Source organism: Leishmania major, chromosome 29 (assembly GCF_000002725.2).
Source record: "Leishmania major strain Friedlin complete genome, chromosome 29".
Classification (NCBI taxonomy): domain Eukaryota; phylum Euglenozoa; class Kinetoplastea; order Trypanosomatida; family Trypanosomatidae; genus Leishmania; species Leishmania major.
In genome coordinates, this window is record NC_007270.2 from 438,521 (window position 1) to 461,948 (window position 23,428).

General features: G+C 57.7%; 6 protein-coding genes across 6 annotated transcripts; all 6 read left to right on the forward strand.

Annotated features, from left to right (window-relative positions):
- Positions 1-704: 704 nt before the first annotated feature.
- On the forward strand, positions 705-4,013 carry LMJF_29_1120 (conserved hypothetical protein; the record flags this gene model as incomplete). The annotated part of the gene is made up of 1 exon (XM_003722143.1): positions 705-4,013. One exon carries the CDS (start codon positions 705-707, stop codon positions 4,011-4,013), a length of 3,309 nt encoding a protein of 1,102 aa, XP_003722191.1.
- Positions 4,014-8,229: 4,216 nt separating this feature from the next.
- Positions 8,230-9,348, forward strand: LMJF_29_1130 (tryparedoxin-like protein; the record flags this gene model as incomplete). The annotated part of the gene is made up of 1 exon (XM_003722144.1): positions 8,230-9,348. The coding sequence occupies one exon, from the start codon at positions 8,230-8,232 to the stop codon at positions 9,346-9,348; it is 1,119 nt and encodes a 372-aa protein (XP_003722192.1).
- Positions 9,349-12,517: 3,169 nt separating this feature from the next.
- On the forward strand, positions 12,518-13,345 carry LMJF_29_1140 (tryparedoxin-like protein; the record flags this gene model as incomplete). Its single annotated transcript, XM_003722145.1, has 1 exon — positions 12,518-13,345. One exon carries the CDS (start codon positions 12,518-12,520, stop codon positions 13,343-13,345), a length of 828 nt encoding a protein of 275 aa, XP_003722193.1.
- A 4,379-nt stretch (positions 13,346-17,724) lies between these two features.
- Positions 17,725-18,174, forward strand: TXN2 (tryparedoxin; the record flags this gene model as incomplete). The annotated part of the gene is made up of 1 exon (XM_003722146.1): positions 17,725-18,174. One exon carries the CDS (start codon positions 17,725-17,727, stop codon positions 18,172-18,174), a length of 450 nt encoding a protein of 149 aa, XP_003722194.1.
- Positions 18,175-19,565: 1,391 nt separating this feature from the next.
- TXN1 (tryparedoxin) lies at positions 19,566-20,003 on the forward strand (the record flags this gene model as incomplete). Its single annotated transcript, XM_003722147.1, has 1 exon — positions 19,566-20,003. One exon carries the CDS (start codon positions 19,566-19,568, stop codon positions 20,001-20,003), a length of 438 nt encoding a protein of 145 aa, XP_003722195.1.
- A 1,190-nt stretch (positions 20,004-21,193) lies between these two features.
- LMJF_29_1170 (conserved hypothetical protein) lies at positions 21,194-22,306 on the forward strand (the record flags this gene model as incomplete). Its single annotated transcript, XM_003722148.1, has 1 exon — positions 21,194-22,306. One exon carries the CDS (start codon positions 21,194-21,196, stop codon positions 22,304-22,306), a length of 1,113 nt encoding a protein of 370 aa, XP_003722196.1.
- Between the last annotated feature and the right edge of the window lie 1,122 nt (positions 22,307-23,428).

A 23,428-nucleotide genomic window follows, 5' to 3' on the forward strand; every position in this document is an offset into this window, starting at 1 on the left:
ACAGCAGCGCGTAAGCGACAAGGAAACAAAAGAAAACGGCCCCGCCTTCGCGCCTGTGCTCATCAGCGGCCTCTTTTCTCTTGTCCACCACCGCCTACGTCCTTTTCCTTCGTCGTTTTCGTGTTCTTCCCTAGTGACCCATACGCTTGTATTGGTTGTGTATATTGTCTTGTGTATTATTTTTTTTTTTTGGTTCCTTCTTTGCCCCCTCCCCCTCCTCTCTTAGATCTTCACACAACGCAAACTCCGCTGTCACCGTCGTCTCTCGCTCTGCATTCCATTTTCTTCTTTTCGTGGCCGCTTCTCCATTTTCGTTTTTCTTTCGAGTGTTCCTTACTTGGAACAGGCGTGCCTGGGCTGCGTGTGCTTCTCAACCCTTTTTCTTGCGGACGGCGGACATCGCTGCCTCTCCCCCTCTCTTGTCCACCTTGGCAGGGGTGTTTATTTTCGCGTAACAGATCGCGGCGCGTCCGACCATTTCGTAGGAGTGGGCTTGCGCACAGCACAGAAGACGCTCTTTTCCCCCCTCTCTCGTTTCGTCACCCACCTCTGAGCGCCATTTCTCGCTACGCCGCCGCACACGGAGCCCCACTGCGAAGGCCGCAAGGCTTGCACTGATGTCCACTGCCGCATCCAGCCCGGGCACCTTCGCCTACCCCTTTGTTCACATGGGCAATGACGCAGCAGGAAGCCCAGCACGGAGCATGAGTGGTGGCGCTGGTGCCGCGGACGCCATGTCCGCCGCTGAAAACGACGCTGCTATAGCTGGTGTGCAGCAGGGCTACAGCCCTAACGTCCGGCCTTTCGTGGTGAGCTACGCGCAGCCGTACAACGGCGGTGCTGGTGGCATGATCCAGAGCGTCGCTACCGCCTGCGGCAGCAGTTACCCTTCGTCTTTCAACTCTTTCGAGCTGCCAACGATCACGCCGCCGCTGCTACCTCAGCCCGACTTCTACGTTGCCGCAGCCGCGGCCCAAGCGAACGACTTCTACTACCACTCTTCGCAGCCTCGCTACGCTGATTCGCCGCTGACCTCGGCAGAGCTGTGCGGTGCCGGCGCCCGCAATGCCAGCCCCGTGGTGGGGTACGGGCCGACACCTTCCATCGCCGGCATAAACGGGTATAGGTACATGGACCAAGCTGCCGGCTCCGTCTTCAGCAGCTGCAGCTTCAGCGGTTCCCGCTTTCCTCAGTGGTATCTACCTCGCGGGTACTACTCCATTTCTTGCTCCAACGTCGTTGGCGGTAGCTGCGGCAGTGGCTATGGGCTGTACGCTGACTGCGGGAGCAGCGGCATTACGCCCACCTCAGTCTCGATGGGGCAGAACTCTACGGAGGAGGAGATGCTCAGCAGCCCACATGGACGGTCGCATTACGCCATGGTGCCGCCGCCTCCGCCGCGACTCTCGCCCCAGTCGAGCTCTGGCACGCTGGTTCCGTTTGCGCTGCCTCCGTCGTACGCGGCCACAGCCGCCGGAAATGATGCGCATGCGATTGGTGTGCCGCCCACATATCCGTCTGGCGTGATGGAGTTGTCGTCCTCGGCCTCCTTGCCAACCAGCTCGCCCGTGTCTAGGGCGGCGCGAACCCCGCAGTTTCTGGCCTACGACGGCCGCGCCTACGACATTCCACCATGCAAGGCACATATCAGCAGCGCCGACGCCGCGGCTGCTGTGGCGCAGTGCCCGCTCGTGGCTTGTGCCCAGCGTGGAGGCTACAGCCCGGTGGACGCTGCCCAGCCCATTCGCATGTCGACTCGGAAGTCGGGCACGCCGCATGACATGCAGCCGTATCATCGCGCGACGTCTTCGCTTACTCAGCGCCCCTTGCCGCACAGCCATCGGAGGAGCACCGGTGCTGCGTCAGAGTCGGCAGAGAGGTCCTGCTCGCCAGAGGAGAGCGCGCTGCTGGCCGACGTGCACGCGCGGCTGATGCAGCAGCACCGCTCTTCTCAGCTGCTCAAGGAGCGCTCCGCGGCGCAGAGGGCCGGTGTTAAGCCGCTGTCGCGCTCTGACCTCGCCGTTCCTGCCCAGGCTTCAGCGTCGGGGAAAACAGTCGGCGCCAACGGCTTTGGCCACGAAGCTGCTTCTATCAGTGCTATGGCCGCCGAAGAGGCAGCAGTGGCGGCGCTGTCACCCATTCCACGGCTCCCCGCGGCAGGCGACGTTGATGCCGAGGCATCGGACCAGTCGTTGTGGGAAGGCGACGGGGCGGCCGCGCAGGCCCCTACTCAAGATGCTCTGGATCGGGTGTTGACGGTGCCGGGTGTCGTATGGCGACACGACCCGTATAGCCGCATCGTTCTGCCGCAGACCCAGGCCACCTTCGAGAGCGACGGCAGCGAGGCGACCAGCACATCGTGCTCCTCGCTGCCCGCCGGCAGCCCCTACGTTGCACGCGCCACCATCAGTTTCTCTGACCGCGGTGACGCCACGGCCAGCGTCACGCAGCCGCCTCGCTCGCCAGACATCGTAGCGGGTGTGAACGGCAGCAGCAGCAACAGCGCCGACGGGGTGCGGCCCAGCCCCCGTCGCCTGCCGACAAAGAAGGTGTGTGTGCGTCATTACGTGAACGGTGGCGGCGACTTGTCTCTCAGCCACGAGCACAGCGGAGTTGTCGGCGCACTTCTGAGTGTGAGGGAGGCAGCGCCCACCGCGACCGTCCCCGCGGCTCTCTTTGCGAGTGGTGCCTCCGCACCACTCCGTCACTCAGCTTTTGTGGATGATGATGACGACGGTGCCGTTCCAGCGGCCCCACCGGCGACAGAACCGATAACTGTGCTCACGGTCACGGCCTCGGTGCCTGCGGAGCGTGGCAAGCCGTCGGTGCCGAAGCCGCGCTCGAAGCAGATGGGCCTTCCTGCGCCGACCAGAGGCGCGAAGGTGGGCGCTACCAACGAAGACTCTGTCGTGTCCACCGATTCTTCGTCCTACGTCTCGTGTGTGTCTGGGCACCTTAAAGCGTCGCACCCGACTTCGTCATCGACCCTCGATGTCGTAGTCCCGGCTGAAGCACCTGGTAATGAGGACCTCTCGCCGGCCTCAGGCGTAGTCGGCGGCACCGCTGACCCCGCTGCTGCGGCAGGGGTGTGGCCTGCGGTACGCCGCCCAAGCGCGTGCTTTTCGCCCTTGGACTTCAGCGCGGCCCGCTCCGCGTATCAGCCGGCATCGAGGTGGGGGTGGCGGCCGCGCACCGCGCGCGTGTGCCCCCTGGTGCAGCCGGCGGAGATGGCCTCGACGAAAGAGGAGCTGCTTGTTGCCAACCTGGCCGACCTCGACACGAGCTACCTTCTTGGCCTGTGGCAGAAGCTGGACTCGAGCGGCTGCTTCCGTGACGCGCTGGAGCTCCGGCGGTGCGTGATCGGGCCTGGTAGCAACAGCTCCACCCGCGTACTGCGCCGCATGCTACCCCTCTCCCGCCGTCTGATGAACCGCCGGCGCGGTCTGGAGGTTGAAAGCGGAGACGGGCCGCGGTTCACCGTGTTGGACGAGTCGGAGATGAAGTATGTGTGCTTGCTGCAGCACCGCTTCCGCAAGAGCACAGCCGTCGCGTCAGAGCACTACACCCCTGGTACGATGGTGGTCGTGGATGGAGACATGGGTGTCGACACCGGCATCGTCACGCTCTCCATGACGCGCGACGAGTACGAGGCCATGACGGATGTGCAGCGACGTGCCGCTCACCTCGTCGTACACCTGGAATTTTCGCTCGCCGCCTCCATCCACCGCGCCGCTCTGGCCGACGAGATCCTGATGCATGGGAACACGCAGCTTCCCCTCGAGGAGGCAACACTAGAGTTCCTTCGGTACCTGACTACGCAGCCGCACCTGTTTCAGAGCTGCCGTGTAGAGTGGATGCACTTTGTGGATGTGGAGTTCCAGGCGGACGGGCAGAAGCTCTATGTGCACTACACTTCCGATACCCCGGTGCGTTTTCTCGAGCTGGCCACGTTCCTCAACCACATCTTTCATTGTCGTATCTGGATGAAGGTGGTCAAGGAGGAAGATTGGTAAGTGCATGGTTGTGTCTGTGGCACGTATGTCTCTCTCGCACTTCCCCACCCCACCCAACTCCTTCCTTCCTTCCTCCTCTCGCCGTTTCTGTGGTTTAGCCGTGTCAGCTGCCCCTCTTTTTTTTATTGGAGGGGGTGGGGTCCGGGGAGGGGGGGGGGGGCTGTAGTTTTTCACGTTTACCCCTTCCCCACCCCGTTGCGACGCTCGATTCAAGCGTGCACTCCCACGCAAACGCCATCACGGGTGGTGCGCGTGGTCGACATCGGTTTTCTTTGCTTTTAGTTGCTATGGTAGTTTTCAACTTGTTTTCGTCTTTACTGTTGTCGTTGATTTCGTATCTCTGCTTGTTTCTATCCTTCTCCGTTTTCTTCGTTTGTTTTCGTTCTGGCGGGCGACAGTTTCCGGACTCGCCAGCCCCGTCACTATTTTCCACAACATGCCCTTGCCATGCCGCTCGAGTGCCGGAAGCTGCACAGCGCTCGCTCCTTCCACGCGAGGCGTTCTCGATACATGGGCGTGCTTGTGCTTTTCGTTTTCTCTTGGAGTGCCGGTGTGTGTGCACGTGTGTGTATGTGTGTGTTATTTTTTTTTGTTCTTCTCTTTGTCTTTGGGAGGTTCAAGGCCCATAGGGAAGGAAACGGTTCGACGAAGACGACGACGCAAGAGAAGCAACAAGGCTTCACGAACTCTTTATGGATTCGACTCTCCCACTCGTCTTTCTCGCTTTCTATTGGAGCGCTACGACATGATACGTGCCTGCGTGTGTGCCCGTCTCTTCGGATGCTTTCTCTCCACGTCCCCCTTTCTTATATATATATATATATATATGTATATATGCTCTAGATTGTTCATGGAAGGTTGTGGAGAAGGGTGTATCGCGCAGGAGAGAGAGACAGAATTGTTCGCTACTTACAGGCTTCTTCGAGTTTGTGTTGGCTGCTGCACTGCGGTGCCACACCCATCGAGGAAGCAGCCCGTGCTAAATTGTGTACTGTCTCTCTCTTTCTCACTCCTTCGAAGCCAACGTCTCTGCTCTATGCCAGGAGAATGGGGGCATGCAACCTATCAAAAACTTCTCTCCTGTACTTGTGATGCGGAATGATGCATCTACGCACAGGCACATACACGTTCTCAACTGCAAGCGTTTCGTGTGTGTGTGTGTAGGCGCATACGTCTATGCCAGCGCGTGTCTACGTCAGGCACGCGCTTGGTGGCGTCGGAGAGAACAACACGTTCACTCTGGAAGGAAAACAAAAAAGTTGAGGAAGCCATCACAACCCCCCCCCTCCCCTCCCCTACCCCCCCAAAAAAAAAGGTATCGCAGTGGATGCTGCTGACTTCATATTCGCGTGGCAGGTGGGCGATGGAGTGTGTTTATGTGGCTTTCACGACTCCGCAGGTAGTTTGGCTTGCCTCCTCCTTCTCGCACTTAGGCAACGACGATTTGCTACACACCGTGCACGCGCGCCCACAGGTACGCCTGTGCTCGATGTCGGTTAGCGGCTACTTTCTCTTTTGTTTTTGTCACCATGACACGTCTGTTGTTGCGTGAGGGCATGCTTTGGTGGCGTCACGCGGCTCTCTCACACAGCTTGCGATAGCATTCACGCAAATGGACACACGAGCTAGTCGACTCACTTGTCGCGTACTCTGGCATGCATGCTTGTATTCGCTCCTCCCGCGGGCGACATCGTCGCCGTCCCCTCTCCCTCTCTTTCTTTTTCGTTGTCTGTCTCTCTCCTTCTGACCAGCACAGACACACGGCGCCCTACCTACAGAAGGGGGCTCTAATAGGAGCACTGTCTAGAAAGTGTAGCAAGAAACGACGAGAATGTCGCTCTCTCTCTCTCCCCCCTCCCTCTCTCTCTCTCGATCTCTACTTATGCGATTACTTCTAAAACCCTTCACCCTTTCCCAGTGTAACTCAGATGGACCTGTTCGTGTGCATGTATGTGTATGCGTGTCCTCTCTCCCCCCTTTTTCTCTGCCTGTCTTCGTCCTTTCGGGTTTGTCAAGCGGTTTGCTGCGTTTTGTTCTGCCTGTGTCTCATGAAGGCGCTGCGCACAAGAACAACGGTAGCGTTCAAGAGTGCCTCTTTTCGATGCCTGCGTGCTTGCGTGTGTGTGTGTGTGTGTGTATGCGTGTGCGATTTCGTCCGGAGAGCGAAAGGAGAGCCGACACAGAGTACTGCTGGAGGGAGGTTTCTGCAGACTGCTAGTGAGTCTACACACTTTATATATTTTCCACTTTCCCCGATGGCCATCAGCGCTGCCTCTTCTTCTTTGTTTTCGTCGCGCACGCACCTTCCACCAGTGGGCGCCTCTATCCCACTCCCCCTCGTATTTCTCCTTTGACTTTCTGTTTTTGCAGTATTATGTGCTTCCTTTGCGCCAGTGCTGGAAAGCACGCCATCTTGATTGATTCCTGCCAATTTGCCGCCATCCACCTCTCCCCTCGCGCAGACACATATTCGCATACACACACACACACACACACACACGCACGCAAGCCCGTAGCCGGAAGTACGACTGTACACTAACGAAGATAGAGTACATATGAGGCGAGAGAATGCGAAGTGTGGGGTGGAGGCAACAGTGAGTTGCTCCTGCATCCCTAGTGGCGCTGATGCTTGCGAGGCGTCTTGTGGTGTGTGTGTGTGTGTGTGTGCACGTTGATGCGAGTGCTGTGGCGCACGTTCGAGCTGTTCTTTCGTTTTCTGTGGCTGCATGCACCGGATACGCGTGGCGCTTTGCGTTTTGTCCTCTTTAAGATGCCCTTCACCCTCCACTCTCTTGGCGAGTGCGCGCGTGCGCGTTAGCGGCTTGCCTTCTTTTTCTTGTTCCACCTATGCTGACTCTTGCCTCTTGTTCTTGTATTGATTCTATTCCCAGAGGGCGCTGCCGCAGATCGTTTCCTCCTCCTCTTTCCTCCCCCGTGCCCGTGTCTGTCCAGCAGCCTCCCCCTTCATTGCTTTCCCGTCCCACCCTTGTCGTGTAGCATCTAGCGTTTCTCCCCTCTGTCTCTTTGTTGTGCCTGTTTGCCCTCGTTATGGGCCTTGCGCGTGCGCCGCGGATGGCGAACGGGGAGGGGGAGGGGGAGGGGGAGGGCACGAGAATCAAAGGAAGGGCGAAAGAAACAGAAAACAGTAACGAATCACCATACGTGGACTTTACGACAGACTTCATGGCACGTGCCATACCAAGTAAGAGAGCCGAGCAGACTCAAGCGTGAAGAAAACGATAACGAGAGAGAAAAAAAACAGTAATGTGCCCATTATGCATAGCATCTACCTATCTATGTGTACGCAGACAACGGCAAACAACCAGCAACAACCTCCAAAACAGAAGGACACCGATCATGAATGCGACAGAGCGAACCTTCTCACGTGGAGGTGACGTCTCTCCCTCATGCTCTCTTCCCTCTTTTCTCCTCTCTCTCTCTCTCTCTTAGCGAGAAGCCTCTGGGGAGGGGGTGGTGTTGTCAGAGGGTGTTGTCTGTGTCTTTGCGCGTGTGCGTTACAGTCGCAAAGCGCGTGAGCGTCAGCCATGCCTCGCGTTGGTGGCTGCTTAGGCACACGCGCACACGCATACGCAGCTACAGGTCAACGATTCGCCCACAAAGGACGGTACGAATGATGTCCCAATCGCCGCCTTCCTCTCGCTACCGCGCAGGCCGGGCAAAGCAAGCGAAAAGGGAAGGCGAACACGAGCATAATTGTGTCTCGGCGCTACGCCCGTGCGTCTCCCTTACACTTCCACGTTCTCTCTCCCTCTCCGTCTGGCAAATCTGCATTGCCTCGTCTTCGCCTATTGCTTTTGGAGTTCCACCTCCATCACACCCGACATCAAACCTACACGTACATTCACATCACCATACACACACGCGTAATCACGACTCACGCGGGAATGAGCTGTCCCACACCACCATGAAGAGAATAAGCCAACAAAGGACGCAATAACATTGCTGGAACGCCAGTAGGAAGGGCCGACCAGTCACCAGCCGACAAGGAGACACAAACAAAACGGCAGCAGGAAAACAGTTGTGGATTAAGGGGTGACGTAGTGGTATTGGGCGCCTTGGAAAGATAATTGGGGGGGGGACCAACCGAAACAAAAGAGTACAACGCCACTCCTTTGCCCCCAACAGATACACAGGGGGCGCGTGCTGGCACCCGACCGTCACACACACACACACACACAACTAAACACCGGCGCTCATGAACTACTTCGGCCAGTGGTCGAATCTAGAGCTGCTGCGCCAGGATGGTAGCAAGCGTCTGGCCGCAGACGTGCTTCGTGACGTGCCGTACGTTGTGCTGTTCTTTGGCGCCTCGTGGAGCCCCGAGTGCGAGGCTTTCATGGATGTCATTGGCAACTTCTACGAGGCACATCACGAGGTAAAAGGGTTCGAGGTGGTGTACATCTCCCGCGACTACAGCCGAGCAGAGATGCTGAAAAGCTTCCTGCTGAGTGAACGCGCCTCTGCCTCTGCGGAGAGGCAGAGGCAGAGGCGCGCGCATCAGGCGCGCAAGGAGGAGCGAACGCACCGCCGCCTGAGCGCAGAGGATGGCCAAGAGGGAGAGAAAAAGCCGTCCGCCGCGTCGGACGAGCAAGAAGACGCGAATGGCCGGCACCTCAACGGACAGGGCACCAACAGCTGCTTGGAGCACCGCAAAGTTTCTTTGAGGGACAGCACCTCTCCCTCCTCCATACCTCCGCCGTTGAAGCGCGTGGCGGCGCTGACGGCCAACACCGCCGCGAGTGGTCTTGCCGGTGCCTCTGCCAATCCGCTGATGCCGTGCGGCCGGCATGGCTTCTGGGCTGTGCCGTACGACCACGTCGGTTGTGTTGGCGTTCCCATTCTCTACCACCTTCGTGTCTTTACCTACCCTGGCGTGATTGTGTGCGGCAACAAGCAGTTCAGTGCGGACTTGACACCTGCGCTACTACCAACGCTGCCTGCGGTGCACCAGGCACCAGCGGAGCGCTCCTTGACTCTGTCGCCGGAAATTTGGCCGCCCGAGGGATCAGAGACGGAGTCGACGCAGCCGTCGCCCATCGATCGCGCCAATGCGCCGCAGAGGCGGCAGAAGACACCGATGGTGGCGCGGCCCGAGTGCTACCCCGACGTGCTCACCATTGCCGGTCGCTTCATGATCGAGCGGGACCCCAACGGGGAGGACTTCCCGTGGGACAAGATGAACGCAAAGACCCGCTGGGCAGCGCTGGTGTTCTTTGTGATCGTGGCGGTGCTCACCGTGATAGTGCTCTCGTGGGCGCTCCCGATCTCTCGGATTAAGCGGCAGACGGCTTTGAAGGCACAGGCAGAGCTGTAGCGTTCGCACACACGCACGCAAAGCAGGCCGATGTGACAGGGAAGGGGATGGGGTGGGGTTGAGGAAGCTTACATCTACAGGTGGAGAGGTAGTCTCTTCCGCTCTCTCTCGCCCTCCCCTCTCTTGCTTGTGTGAGTGCGGTCGTTGCCGTGGGCAGGCCGCTGTGCCTCCAGGTGCAGACATCTCCCGTGTCTTTTCGTTCGCCCCTCCTTTTTCAGTTTTGTTGTGCTCTCTGCTTCTGTCTCCCTGTGTGTGCGTGCGCGTGCGCTTCGTCTTTGCGGTTGAGGGCTACGCCGCGCTTCACGTAACTATGGGGAAGAGGAGGAAGGAGATATAAGTAGCGCCCCGCGGATCTGCAGAGAGCATCCGTATGTATGTGCGACTGAGCGTGAGAGGCAGATGGCCACCGCAGACACTTCGCCCCGTGTCCTTTCCTCCCCGTTTCTCCCGCTTCACCCCTCTCTATGCTTGCCATCACCGCTGCTGCTAGAGACGGTCGCGGTGATTGGGTGGGGTGTGGGACGGGGGAGGGGGCCCTTCGGCCTGCATTCAGCGCATGAAAGAGTTCACGCTCGCTAATATAGACACAAACCACTCCGATGTGCTTCGTGACCGCCGACTGGCACTCCGCGTGCGCACGCGTATAAGGTTTTGAATGCATACACATGAATCTCTCTCGAGAGTGACCACCGGGTCTTTGTTTTGCTCAGTGGTGTTACAGTATGCGCGAATATTACTAGATTGGAGTGGCCAAGCGCATCATGTGACTCTCGACAGGGTGTTCTCCTTCCCTCCTCGCTCTCTGGCTCTGACGTCACGATCCTTCACTCTTGCTTCACCTCCACTTCTCCATTGCCTCCTTTCTCTGGCTACATGCTGTGGGTGGATTCTATGCGGTGATATGTGCACATGTGTGTGTGTGTGTGTGTATGTGTGCGTTCCACTATCGCCCTCTTTATTTTATGCGCTGAATCCTTCATTGCCTGTATGCGCGCATGACGCCTGTAGCGCATTAACACGCTCATTCTCTCTCTCTCTCTCTGCACATACACGCGGTGCCCTTCCTCTTATACTGCCTTTTATACCGTGCAGCTACTCCATCCACATCCCAACCCCGCACTTACGCTGCGCACTCGTGCACACCAATCAGCGTCGTATCCGCGCGTCTTCTCCTCCCGCTCCTTTTCGTTGACTTTTCGTGCGCGGAGCTATTCCCCCCCCCCCCCCCCCCCACCGCCTGGCCGCCCGCCCGCCCTTCCGCCCGCCTGCCCGCCGCCGCTTGCAACGAGTCGACCTTTGGCGTTGCCTCCCTCTCTTCTTTTTTTTGTGTGTCTCTGCCGCCTTTTCCCACCTCCCCTCTGCCACTCCCGCTCTTGCATACGCACCCACACACCTTCGCCCGCACGATCGTGTTGCTGAGAGGCAGTGCCCGATTGCAGCATCACCGCAAGGCACAGGCGAGCCCCCCCCCCCTCCCCCTCCACACAGTCGCATAGAGGGGGGACGACGTAGTAGAGTCGTCCCGTGGAAGGACGCACGCGAGGAGTGGGGGCTTTCGATTTTCTCTCTTGTCGGTGCATTTCTTCACGTCCATTGTGTGTTGCTCCGGTCTTTACTCTGGCCAGTACATTGCTTGTCTTCTCCCATGCTGCCAGTGGCCTCTTCCCTTGTTTACTTGCTGACGCTGCTTGCCATCTCTCCCCGCTCTCCACGAGTTCCACTCTCGGTATCTTTTTGTTTTTGCCACCACTACTGTTGCGTGAAGTGACTTCTTCGCTGCACTGCGCACACGCGCTTAATCGTTCTCGGTTTCTGTTATTCTGCTAACCTTCTCCGTCTTCCTCTGCTCTTCTCCTTGCCGTGTGTCTGTGTGTGAGCGTTGCTCCCTTCTTTTTTTGTGGGTGTGGGGTGGGGGACTGTCTATCTTTCTCTCTCTGTGTGTTTGGTCCAGTCCTTCCCTCCCACCGTGCCTCATCATTGAGGAGGAGGCGGTAGGTAGCGAGAGTGGGGGCGAGGCACAGACGACTCACGCGGCGTCAAGCGCTGCACAAGAAACGACACACGAAAACGAAAATAAATCGCACATATACATTCCCACACAGGGAAAACGAGACCCTCTCCGAGGGCGTGACGAAAAGGGCTGCGGCTTCACTAGCTCTGCCGATCTCGCTCTCTCTTCTTCTCGCTGCTTTGTCCCTCTTCTAGCGTGATCGTGACTGCTTCCTGTCCAGTGGTTGCGTCTCTGACTGCGTCCTTTTCGATTTCCTTCTCTCTACCTCTTCTTTTTTTTTTCAATCACGCACCCGCACACGCATGCACCGACACACGAATCAACACAGTTATCTCATTCTCTCCTCGCTTTTCCTTCGCAGATTTCCTTTGTTGCTGTGTGGTTGTGTTCGCTTGTGTGCCTTGCTCACTCCCCACGCTCTGCTGCTCCTCTGTGTGTTTTCTCTTTCTCTCGTTACTCTTCTGCTGTCTCGCTCCTTTTTTTTTATTGTATGTGTGTGCAAGCGCTTGCACACACATACATACACCAATCCGCGCACCTCTTTCCTACTCTTTTCCTCTCTTTCTCTTTTCCTACAGTGCCTACCACACAGACACGGACATAGACACGCACACAGTTGCAACTGTTGTACACTTGGGTGACCTGTGTCGTGTCTTTCCTCACTGTTGCTCACCTCCTCCTCCCGCCCACCTCGGGTGCCTTGCTCCTTTCGCGCACTTGTTTGCTTTCGATTTCTATATCTTTACGAGGCTGCTTGCTCACTTCCTTCTCTTGCTTGTGCGTGTGTGTCTGCCAGGTTTCGGGTTTCTCTTTCGCATCCTCTTTCTCCTCCATCGCGCGTGCCGGCGAGCGACGGGCGTGCGAGACCTTTCCTGCTTTGCTCCCGCTTTACCGTGCGCTACGTGCATAGTGGTAGACGGCGGCGACAGAATCAGCAGCACGAGAGTTGCGGTCTATCGAGCACGGGACCCACAGACGGACAGACGGACAGACACACACACACACACGCACACACAAGACACATCTGCACTCGAGTGAGCTTTCGCATTGTTAGAGCTGGGGTTCTACGCACGCAGAGGCTGCCACTGCTCATCGTTTTTTGTTGTCACGTTTTCTAGCTGCTGCTGCTCTCTCCCTATACAGAGACGCTCAGTCAGAATGCCCTTGCGTCACAAGGGCGGCCCATTCCTGTCGCAGTTCCCTGACTTGAAGGTGCTGCGGCAGGACGGCACCACCGTAGCCGCGTCGGAAGCGTTCAAGGGAAAAAAGTACGTGCTTATCTACTTCTCTGCTCACTGGTGCCCACCATGCCAGCGCTTCACTCCGCTGCTGGCGGACTTCTACGATGCCCACAAGGATCGGTACGGGTTTGAGGTGCTGTTTGTATCGTCGGACCGCGAGGAGGGGCGCATGATGGACTTTTTTCAGAATCGCAGCAGCAACTACGTGCGACGTCCACCGGCGGCAGCGTCGTCTTCGCCTCCACCGGTCGCCTCCAGCGAGGCACTGGACGAGAGCTGTCCCCTGAGCTGCGACATCACACATCTCTTAGGGAACCAAACGGGCGCTGCCACCGTAGGCGGCGTTGGCCTGAGCGAGGGCCAGCAGCCCCAAGCCCCCTCCTCGACCGCTGCCGCAGGCGGTGCGCCGACAGCGGTGGGCACAGCCCAGAGCCCACGCATCCCCAAAGCCAGTGGGCACGGCAACTGGCTGGCACTGCCTTTCAAGGAGCACGAGGTGGCTCGCTTCCTCTCACGCGCCTACTCGGTCGTCTCGATCCCGAAGGTGGTGGTTGTTGCCGTAGACACAAATTGCATGGTGACAAGGGAAGGCAAGACGATGGTGATGAAGGACCCAGATGCGGTCCGGTTCCCGTGGCGGTTCGCGGAGGGTGACATGCGCAACCGCACCGAGGGCTGGCGAGAAAGCCTTGTGCTTCTGCTCTTTATATTGTGCGGTATTTACTACTATTTTTGGTTTTATTAGTAGGGAAGGAGGTTGCTGCAGCGAGGCGGCAGAAGCGGGTAGTGCTAGCCAAACAAAAAGCGGAAGCGACGGGAGGCTATAACTTGCACGATGGCAACGGAAGGCTCTCGCCACGGCCACCAGTCCAAGTACCAGCAGTCGCGTGTATGCGTGTGTATGTTTGTGTGCGTTTTCGGTTATCTTGCCTGGGATCCAACGCCGCACACAGAGAAGAACCTCCGCGTCACAGCACAGACGATCGTTCGCCGTTTTTTCGAGTTTCTGTTTTATCCCCTGTCTCCTTGTCGGCGTCTTCGTGCGTGGCGGACGGTGGGGTCATCGCCGTGATGGTGCTGCTGCTCTTGTCCCCTCTCCTTCTTTTTCTGTTTGTTAGTTGCGCGTCACATACGGCCCCGGATGACAGGTGTGCTTCTGTGGGGTGGATGGATAAGTGAAGGGGAGGGGGACACCTCCGTGCATGGCATCTCAGGGTTCAAGAGCCCCCCACACTGCGTGGGAGGAGGCCAGGCAGCCTCCCCATCCTCTGCCAAATGCCAAATCACTTCTGTGGTGACGGGGTCAGGTGCCTACGACGTGGGAATGCCAGGACAATGTGTCCCTGCCGATGTCGGCGTTCAGGTCCTGGACGGCGTGGCGCGTTGGAGCGACCAGTGCAACAGTGCACGCGTTTATGCCGTCAATGTGACAGGAAAAGTGCCAACTTGACTCGAGTGTAGCTGATCCCCGGTCCTCACACTGCTCACAGAGGCGAGGAGTGCCTGGGCCCCCGCCATGGGGGGGGATGCTCCAGGGGTCGAGACCGGCACGATGGGAGCGGCTATGAGGCGAACTGGGGAGCGCGAGGTGGGTGGGTAGGGTTTGGGGCAGAGACCGTGCTCAGATGGCTGAGTCGGCGCCTTCCTCTAGCGCGTGTGTGCACGACCACTTTGCACCACGCGATGGGGGGACCTGTGACATGCCGGGTGCCGAGTGCCATTGAGCTCACATTGTATGGTGGAGAAGGAAGGCGTCGACAGAAAGAGGCGAAAGAAAACTACACGTGGTCTGTGGTAGGCGTCCTCTACGCAGACGTTGGCGACTGCTGCGCTGCCGCAGGGAAGGGGCGGACACACTTCAGGCAGTGTGTAGCCTCTGCGTACGCATACAAAGAGCGAGAAAGAGTGTATTCGCGTACAAGCGTGAACGCGGCGCACGGACGAACAAGGAAAAGAAAAATAAGACACTTCCCCCATCCCATCTCCTGCACACACGCACACACATATACACACACATATATATATGTGCCCACACAGGCCACCGTGCCGCTCACAGGCTGCACCGCCCGGTTGCGTGTGATTTTCTCGCTCAAAAGATTTGTGTCTGCGTGTGTGTGTCTGTGTGCGTGTGTGTTTTTGTGTGCGTCTCGTCTGTCACGGGTATGCCACACCTTCGGATACGTTGTCTTGTCGTTTCACAGTTTCCGTTCAACTCTCGAGGTTGTTCTGTTGTTTTCTTCTTTGCATATTTTCCTATCTTCCTTTTCACTCTCATTCGATATGCTCTTTCTCTCTCCCTGCAGAGTGTAACGTGAGTGCTTGCGTGGGGCACATACGTGTCTTCTCGGTTGTATTGATGTCGACTTCTCTCGTTCGCTGTTGCGGTGTTTCTTGTTCTTTTTTTTTTGCCGTTGTTGTCGTTGTGTGCGCCCTCCATGGACGAGTTCTGGCGTTGTTGGTGTTAGGTCATGACCGGAGCTTTCTGCGTGTATTTATGGGTGTGTCTCTCTTCCAGTGTGTGTGTGTGGGGGGGGGTGGGTGGATGTGCAGATGCATGCCGGCGAATGCGCGTGTGCCCCTTGTGCCTTGCCTTCCCCTCCTCACTGCACACCCTACCCCCTTCCCCGTTTGTGTCGTTGCAGCACTTAAACGACCGTTCCTGCCTCGTTCTGTCACTACCACCACCCAAACTCCTGCGTCAGCGGCGGCGGCAGCAGCCAGCTCGGTGTTTCCCTCGCGCAATTTAACCCCGCAGCGAAATGCGGATTCGCCATGCGCATAACGCCACCAAAGGACATGGGACGTGCAAGGCGTGTAGAGGCAGCAAGGTGATGCGAATGCAGAGAAGAGGTCCGAGTATACCGTGCGCGGGCTGGTTGAGGTGAGCGAAGAGAGGGACATGCGAGAAGGTCGTTATGTGTGCGTGCTTGTGCTTGTGTGAACGAACTGCCGAGAGTTCGAGGGGCGGGGGCGTCACAGGATGGGGAAGATGGCTGAGGAGGGGGGCGTGGGGGTGTTGGGGAGGTGAGGCGACAGCGAACGTAATTGGCGTGCACTTCTTCCTTATGGAGCGGCTGCGGTTGTTTTACAGTAGCCATCAAAAGGCCCTCCCCTTTCTCGCCGTCCACGCACCTCAGGCAAAACACCAGCGCACATACGCGTGTGCGCGTTTGCGTGATGGTGTAGGAGTGTTTTCGGCGCAGTGGGTTGCATCTCCGACGCCCTCCCCTCTCCCCCAACCAAAAGAGGAGACAAAAAAACCAAAGGAAGAACACACGCACAACAAGAAACGCGTTTGTGCGCGCTCTCTCTGTGTTGGGGTGCTTGTGTGTGAGCGTGTGTGTGTGTGTGTGCGGAGGGCTTGGGATGAAGGTGTGGACGGCGCAGACGAAAGGCATGGCTCTTTGCAAGGTTGCGCGCGCTCATGTGTGGTGTTTTGCCTCGCTGCTGTGGGTGCGGTGATATTTGTTGTTGGGGTGAATCGTGCGAGTGTTTCTCGAAGTCGATGGTATCTGTATTTTTTTTTTGTGTTTTCGGGCTCACCGTGTAGTATCTTCTCTCGCTCCACTTTTCGTTGCTTTGTGCTGCGCGTGGCTGCTTATCTTGTGCGAGCCGCTGACTTTGTTGGCGTCTTCGTTTTCCTTTTGTCATCTTTATAAGTGCGTTGCATGCACGCGTGTGCCCCCCACCCATATATCTCACTTCTTCTTTATCTGTGCCTTGTACTACGTTTTTTGGGCGATGGCTGCGTGTGTTTCTGTGTGTGTGCTCTTGCGTGCGTGTGTGGCTGTCCCTTCTCCCCCTGCGCTGTGCCGTGCAGCTGACGCCGCAGCACAGGAGTGATAATGAAGGCTCTTCCTTCTTCTTTTGCTCGCCGACGCTTCCTTCCAACCTTCACACGCCTCGCTTTGTGTAAGCGTATGTTAATACATGTGCGTGTGTGCGTCTCCGTGTCTGCGTGCAGCCTTGTGCGGCTTCTCGGGGCGAGGGGGGAAGGGAGAGAAAGAGAGAAACGGAGCGGATGTGAAAGCTGCAACAATACTAACTGCTGCGCGGGTGACGGCCCTCACATTCTTCTGCACATCGACACGCCCGCGTGCATACAAGCGCACGTTCTCCACGGTGCAAGTAGGCCAATGGACAGCAACAAAGAGGAACGGTCATCGTGGATAGAAGGATGCACTGCCGACGGTTTCACACGCGTGAGCACACACACACGCGCGACGTGAAGTCTTTGCCATAGAGCGGAGCTGCACGCGTGCAGCTGCATATGCCATGCTCGGCATCTAAGCCTCCACATTTTTCCTATCTGCTATGTGTAGGTGCCTTGCCGCGAGCGGGGGGAGGGTTCACGGATCGTCGACGCGTTGCGCATGTCTAGGTGTTTCACTCCTGTGACCGTCCTCCGCCGTCAGGGCGATACCCCACATTTTTCCTGCCTCTCCGCACGTCTTTATTTGTTCCACTCTGTAATCCTCCCCTTTCGGTCGACCATGTGTGCGTGCGCGGGTCCGTGCCGTATTTCTTCTCCAGTCTCTCGCCACCTCGCATCGCTGCCCATCAAAGACAGCCTCTCTCTATCTCTAGAACTTTCACCGAAGCAGACGCACGCCCACGGACCCCCCACACCACCTCCCGTTTCACACGGCCATTTACGCCTCCGTCTGTTCATTCGTTTTCCTCTTCCATATCCCTCTTACGTACAACTCCCCCTCCCCCGACACGCATACACACACACACACACACACACACACACACACGCCGACACAGATACCTGACTCCTCGTCTACATACACAGCTACGCAAGGACGTATTGCGGCACTGCCATCGACTGACCGCTTGCCGGATCCACACACGCCCGGGCCCCCCTCGGTAGTGCATTACGCGGAGACCTGTCTTTTGCTCGTTTCCGCTGCGAACACCTCACACACCCCTCGGCGCCTCCTCGCGTGCCTTCTGTATTGTCTCTTGCAGCCCACCCCCGCCGTTTGCGCGATACTGGCGCGCCCACTAATCGTTCTGTCGCTCTAGAACCCTGTCCCTCCCCCGCCCTTGTTTCTCAGCACCGTCGGCTGCCCCTCGTCTCTCGTACACCTCTTGTCCGTGCCTGACATCTTTGCTGCCATGTCGGGTTTGACGAAGTTCTTCCCTTACTCCACCAGCTTCCTCAAGGGCTCGGCGACGGACATCGTGCTACCAACGCTGGCTGGTAAGACCTTCTTCTTCTACTTCTCCGCTAGTTGGTGCCCGCCATGCCGCGGCTTCACGCCGCAGCTCGTTGAATTCTACAAGAAACACGCGAAGTCGAAGAATTTCGAGGTGATGCTGATCTCTTGGGACGAGGAGGCTGACGATTTCGCGGAGTACTACAAAAAAATGCCGTGGCTGGCGCTGCCTTTTGAGGATCGAAAAGGGATGGAGTTTCTTAAGAATGGGTTCAAGGTGGAGACGATCCCGACGCTGATCGGCGTCGACGCGGACACAGGCAAGATCGTTACCACACGGGCGCGCAACATGGTCGAGAGGGATCCTGAGGGGACGGAGTTCCCGTGGCTCAACGTGTCGGCGAAGTAAACCAAGCACAAAGGGGTGCACCATATGCACCAGTGCTAGAGAGGGTGAACGCACGATGGAGCACGTGCTGCAGTGGCAAGCAGTGATGGTGGTGCGCGTCTGCTCGCGCACGCACTTTGACTGCGTCTTCCAGAAGATACTTACCTTGATGATGCTTCTCTCTGTTTTTCTCTTGTACCTTGGTAACTCTCGTTGAGGGTGATCGGCATGACCGCTAGCGCGACCCCCCTTCCCCCCCGAGGGCTGTTATCCTTGCTGTCTTCTCCCTCCATCAACCCCTCACCACGATTGGTCATCTCCCGCCGTTTCCCTCCCGACAGCGATCGTTGTGGCAATGCTATGGATCACTTGCACAGGCGCAAGCACACCTAAAGGGCACATTCCTGTTGTACTAATCCTCTGTGTCCTGCGTATAAGAGACTCGACGCACTCTGCCCTCTGACTCCAATGTTCGCGTATACACAGAACACAAGCTGACCGTCTCTGCTGCTGCTGCTGCTGCTGATCAGTGAACGAGTTCCCGTCAGACGTCTGTTGCACTACATCGGTAGGATGGGAGGAGAGACCGCGAAAAAAAAGAGCAGAACACGAGGAGGAGTGCCAAGCGTGGTGCATTTCACCCCCACACGCGCACACTTTGGTGAAACCGGAGCCGAGAAGAAGGCGGGGTCTGCAGTGATGCGCTCGCATGCGGCTTTGAACATACACGTGCGCAGCTCGTCAATCAGCGGCGATGCGTAGGGGGTGGAGGGCGAGAGGCGCCATCGAGTCGTGCCTCTTGCGTGATGTGCGTTTGCCACTCACGCTCATGACGAGCAGTCCGCTGCCCGTATATTGTGTGGTGCTCTGAGGGAGGACTCCAGCACTTCTCATTACGCCCTTGTCGAATTCAGCACCGGGGGGGGGGCGGGGGAGTGCGAAAAAAAGATACACAGTCATCACGTGTTTGCTCCATTTGAATCGACTCACGCAGTCTCCCCTTTCCCAGGCTCTTGACCGCATCCACCTTCTCTCGCTTGTTGCACCGCTTTCTCCTTCTTGCTCATGCGTCGATGTTTTCGCTTGGCCGTCTTGCCCTCGCCCCACTGCTGCCGCGACATCGCGCGTTGGCGGGGTTGCGTGCTTTGGCTCTATGTTGGTCTTGCACGTGCGTGCTGTGCACGTACACAAACGGGCGCCATCGTGACGCATCCCATCCTGCCCTCGTGCTTGTAACTTCTGTCACAATCTACCCCTGCCCAGCCTTAGCTACACCAAGGACTTCAACATCCGTATTAGCCGGTCTTCATAACACTCTTGCCATCTCCTTGACCCCTACAGACAAGCACATCACCTTTTCCTTTTTCGAACTGTTCTTTGTACTTCCTCTCTGTTCCTCCACGCGCACAGCAATGTCCGGTGTCGCAAAGCACTTGGGGGAAGCGTTGAAGCTGCGGAAGCAGGCTGATACGGCGGATATGGACTCTCTATCCGGCAAGACCGTGTTCTTTTACTTCTCGGCAAGCTGGTGCCCGCCGTGCCGTGGCTTCACCCCGCAGCTGGTGGAGTTCTATGAGAAGCACCACGATTCGAAGAACTTCGAGATCATACTTGCGTCATGGGACGAGGAGGAGGACGACTTCAATGCGTACTACGCCAAGATGCCATGGCTTTCGATCCCGTTTGCGAATCGCAACATTGTGGAGGCGCTAACGAAGAAATATTCTGTGGAATCGATTCCGACGCTCATTGGCTTGAACGCGGACACGGGTGATACCGTGACAACGCGCGCGCGCCACGCGCTGACGCAGGACCCCATGGGCGAACAGTTTCCGTGGAGAGACGAGTAAGGCGACTGTGCACGTGAGCCACACAGGCTTGATTCCCCTGCTGCGCTAGTGGGCCGTGCGAGGACCATCTTGCGCGGAAGGACGACGGTGCTGCTGCTGCTTGCGCCCCCTCCCCTGCCCCAGTCTTACCGGGCAACCGCTACCGTCACGCCCGGCAGTGCCCTCCGGTCGCACGTCGCGCGCTCGAGGCGGCGGTCAGCTGGCGCTGCGCCCGCGCCTGCGCTCCACCTGTCCCCTTTCTCCTCCCCCCCCTGGCTGGCACAGCGGCCGCTGTTCCTGTTAACCCGCTTTACAGGTCCGCTGCTACGGCTTGTCACGGCTCTGCCTCCGTATTTATAGTTTCCCTCTCTTGTAGGTCTCTTTAGTCTTTTTCTTTCTCTGACTCTCCTCCTCCCCCCCCTCCTGTGTGCAACACGCGGCGGTGCCTGCGCACGTATACACATCTGTGCGGGCTCGCCTTCCACGATTCGGGTCTCTGCCTTGAAGCGTGTTGTGCCCCGGTGACCAGCGCATTAGAAATGTGTGCCTTCTTGTGCGTCCGTGTAGTGCTGTGGAGCCGATGGCCTCGTGGGTGTGTGCGTGAAGACCACACTGTGTGCACTGGAGATGCTTATAAAGCTGCGAGGCAAGGAGCTGTGGCCGACCACGGCCTGCAAGCGGGCTAATACTGACCTGCCAGAGGGAATCTGCGCGCTTCCGCGGGGCGTGGGTGTTGCATGCACTGCGCCACACCCCACTCCGACCCACTTTTACCCCCTCCCCTCTCTCTTGTGCGGCTTCGCCTAGGCGGACGTGCACCCACTGATACTGGTACAGCGATGCGGCTGGGGGAGGGCGAGGCTGCCGACAGCGAGGGTCGCCACATCGCGGGTTGCGACCTGGGCACCCTTGTCTTCAGCTCGTTTTGCAGGTGAAACGGTATGCGGCTTCTCTCTTTCTCCAACGTCCCCCTTTTTCTCGCTCTCTTCCCCCCTCTGCCGCTACTCTCCTGTGCCTCCGTGTGGCACACACGCCGACACAGCTTCTCCGAGATTTTTTTTGTCGGCTCTTTCATCGCGGCCCCTTTTCGCTGTATTGTTTCGCCTCGTGTGGCCCTGTATCGCGCTCGTCTCAGATTTTTGGCGCCCGCAGCGTGCACACGTGCTCTGCCGTTCGCGTACACTGGACAGCAAGGGGAACGACAAATAAAAATGATCACCGCTACCGCCGATGCCGGGTCGGCCGCCAAAGCCGCGGCTGCACCGCCAGCGCGCATGTTTGACTGCTTGGACGCGGCCAGCAAGGAGCGAGTGACGATGCTGCTGAGCCACTACCAGGTACTTCTCCCAGTGGAGCAAGCCTCCTTCATGCAGGAGCTCGAGCGGTACAACCAGGAGCAACAGACGACCGCGCTGGAGCGGAACAAGGCTGGTGAGGTGTGGATACGCTACACAAACCCGCGTCTGCAGGCAGTGCAGGCACGTGATCCTGCGTATGTCCAGCGGTCCATTTCCCACACAGCTGCTTCTCGTGGGTCAAAGGGCGATGCGGCACCCGAGGAGGCGACTGCACCGTGCTCGCTAGAGGATCTTGTCCATATTCGCGGCATGTTCGGTGAGCCGGAAGGTGTTCCGATCCGCGTGGGGAAGATGTCACTGTATGAGAAACTGCAGCAGAACATGAGAAACCGGCGGAGCACCGCCTGCGGGAGCTTGGCGAACACCACCGTCTCAAGCATCCCCACCGCCGCCGATGCGGGCCATGGTGCTGCACGCGTCTCCGTTCCGTTTGGGCCTTTCGCTGAAGCGCCGGCGAAACCGGCTGAGGGCAAGCGTGAGGTGGGCGATAACGCCTCTCCGAAGACATCGGCGCAGTCCGAGAGCGGCGAGCGCGCAGTGGCACTTGTGTGCGCTGACACTTTCCCCTCTCACACATCGTCGGTCAGGCCGTCTGCTCCATACCGCAACAACGCGTACCAGGCCGTGCGTCTTGCAATGAGCTCGCCTGGTTACACTGCGACGACGCAGCCGACCTCGGTGGCGGAGTTACAAACGCCGCTTGACGGCGTGAAACCCGTATTGAACACCACCGCCTTCCCGATCACGGAAGAGGAGCTGCGCGATTGGTTCGATGAGCTGGATGTACATGGGCGTGGCGTCTTGAGCGTCGAGGAGTTCCAGCGCTACATGCAATCCTTGGAGCGTGACCTCGGTGTCCCGACAGAGTACGCGACGCTTGAGCTCGACGGAGCGCAGCTAGCGAAGGATGGCTGGCTCAGCTTTGAGGCCTTTTCCTACCTCGTGCTCCGCTTTGTGCGTGCCTGAGGAGAGAGGAAAACGAGACTGACGACGCGGAAGAAACTTCGAGCATCTTTTCTTTGTGTGTGTGTGTGTTTGGCGTCTCTTGTCTCCCCCCTCTCTCTCTCTCGAAGCCTGGCTGCTTTCGTGTTCTCTGGCCTTGCGCCGACAACACTCCTCTTTGTGCTTCCAGTGTATATCTCTGCGAGACCGCGGAGTCGTAGCACACACGCAGGCGCACGCAGACATCATCGCCTCCCTTGTATGCTCCTTCATTGCTTCTAGCAGATGTGCTGTTTTGTGTGCTCCCATTTCCTTTGATCACCATGTTCGTATACTGTCTCCCCCCTCCCCACCTGTTCATCATGTAAATTTTTTTTTTCGCTGTCGGGAGAGGGGCTTCCGTTGTTGACCTCGTTGAAGCAGCGGGCAGCGTATAAAGGCAGGTGGAGGGCGAAAATGGGTTTGGGCGTGTGTGTGTGTGTGTGGAGAAACAGTGACGGCGTCTTAAATCACATGAAAGGATAGAGCCATCGAAAGAAGTTGCCTGTGTCTTCTCCTCCTCGCACGGCGTCGATGCTGCTGTCGTTTTAGCTGATCCGCTGCATCTCTCTCTCTCTCTCTTGCCATGCACATGTGCGTGTTTGTGCTTGTGTACGTCAATGTCTATCATCATCCTGTTCGAACCGTGTGCCGCGCGGCGTGCCAAGCGTTTTTTTTTGCTGTTATCTCTGGTGGGAGCGTATCTTCTTGTCATTCACTTTTCGCTTTTCGTGCGGTGCTCTGTCCCCATCCTCTTTTCGTTCGTTCAGTGCATCTCCTTTCACGTGTTGTGTCTCTCCCTCTCTTCCACGGCAGGTCACCTCCTTCCACACGTGCATATTACACCCACGCGCACCCATGTACATCATTGAAAACCTGTCGGCTTCGTGACCCACACCTGGAAAAGAAACAAACAGGCTCGAACAAAACACGCATCATTGTCAGCAGCAGACGTTGTCCACCGAGACATGAACGAGGAGTCTCTGGTATCGACAAGGGCAGAGGGAGAGACAGAAACAAGAAACAGAGAAGGTAAGCTGCTTCTTGGTGGTTGTGCCACTTTCTCATCACGTGCCGCCGCATGTGAGTATATCTGCAGTTTGCGTT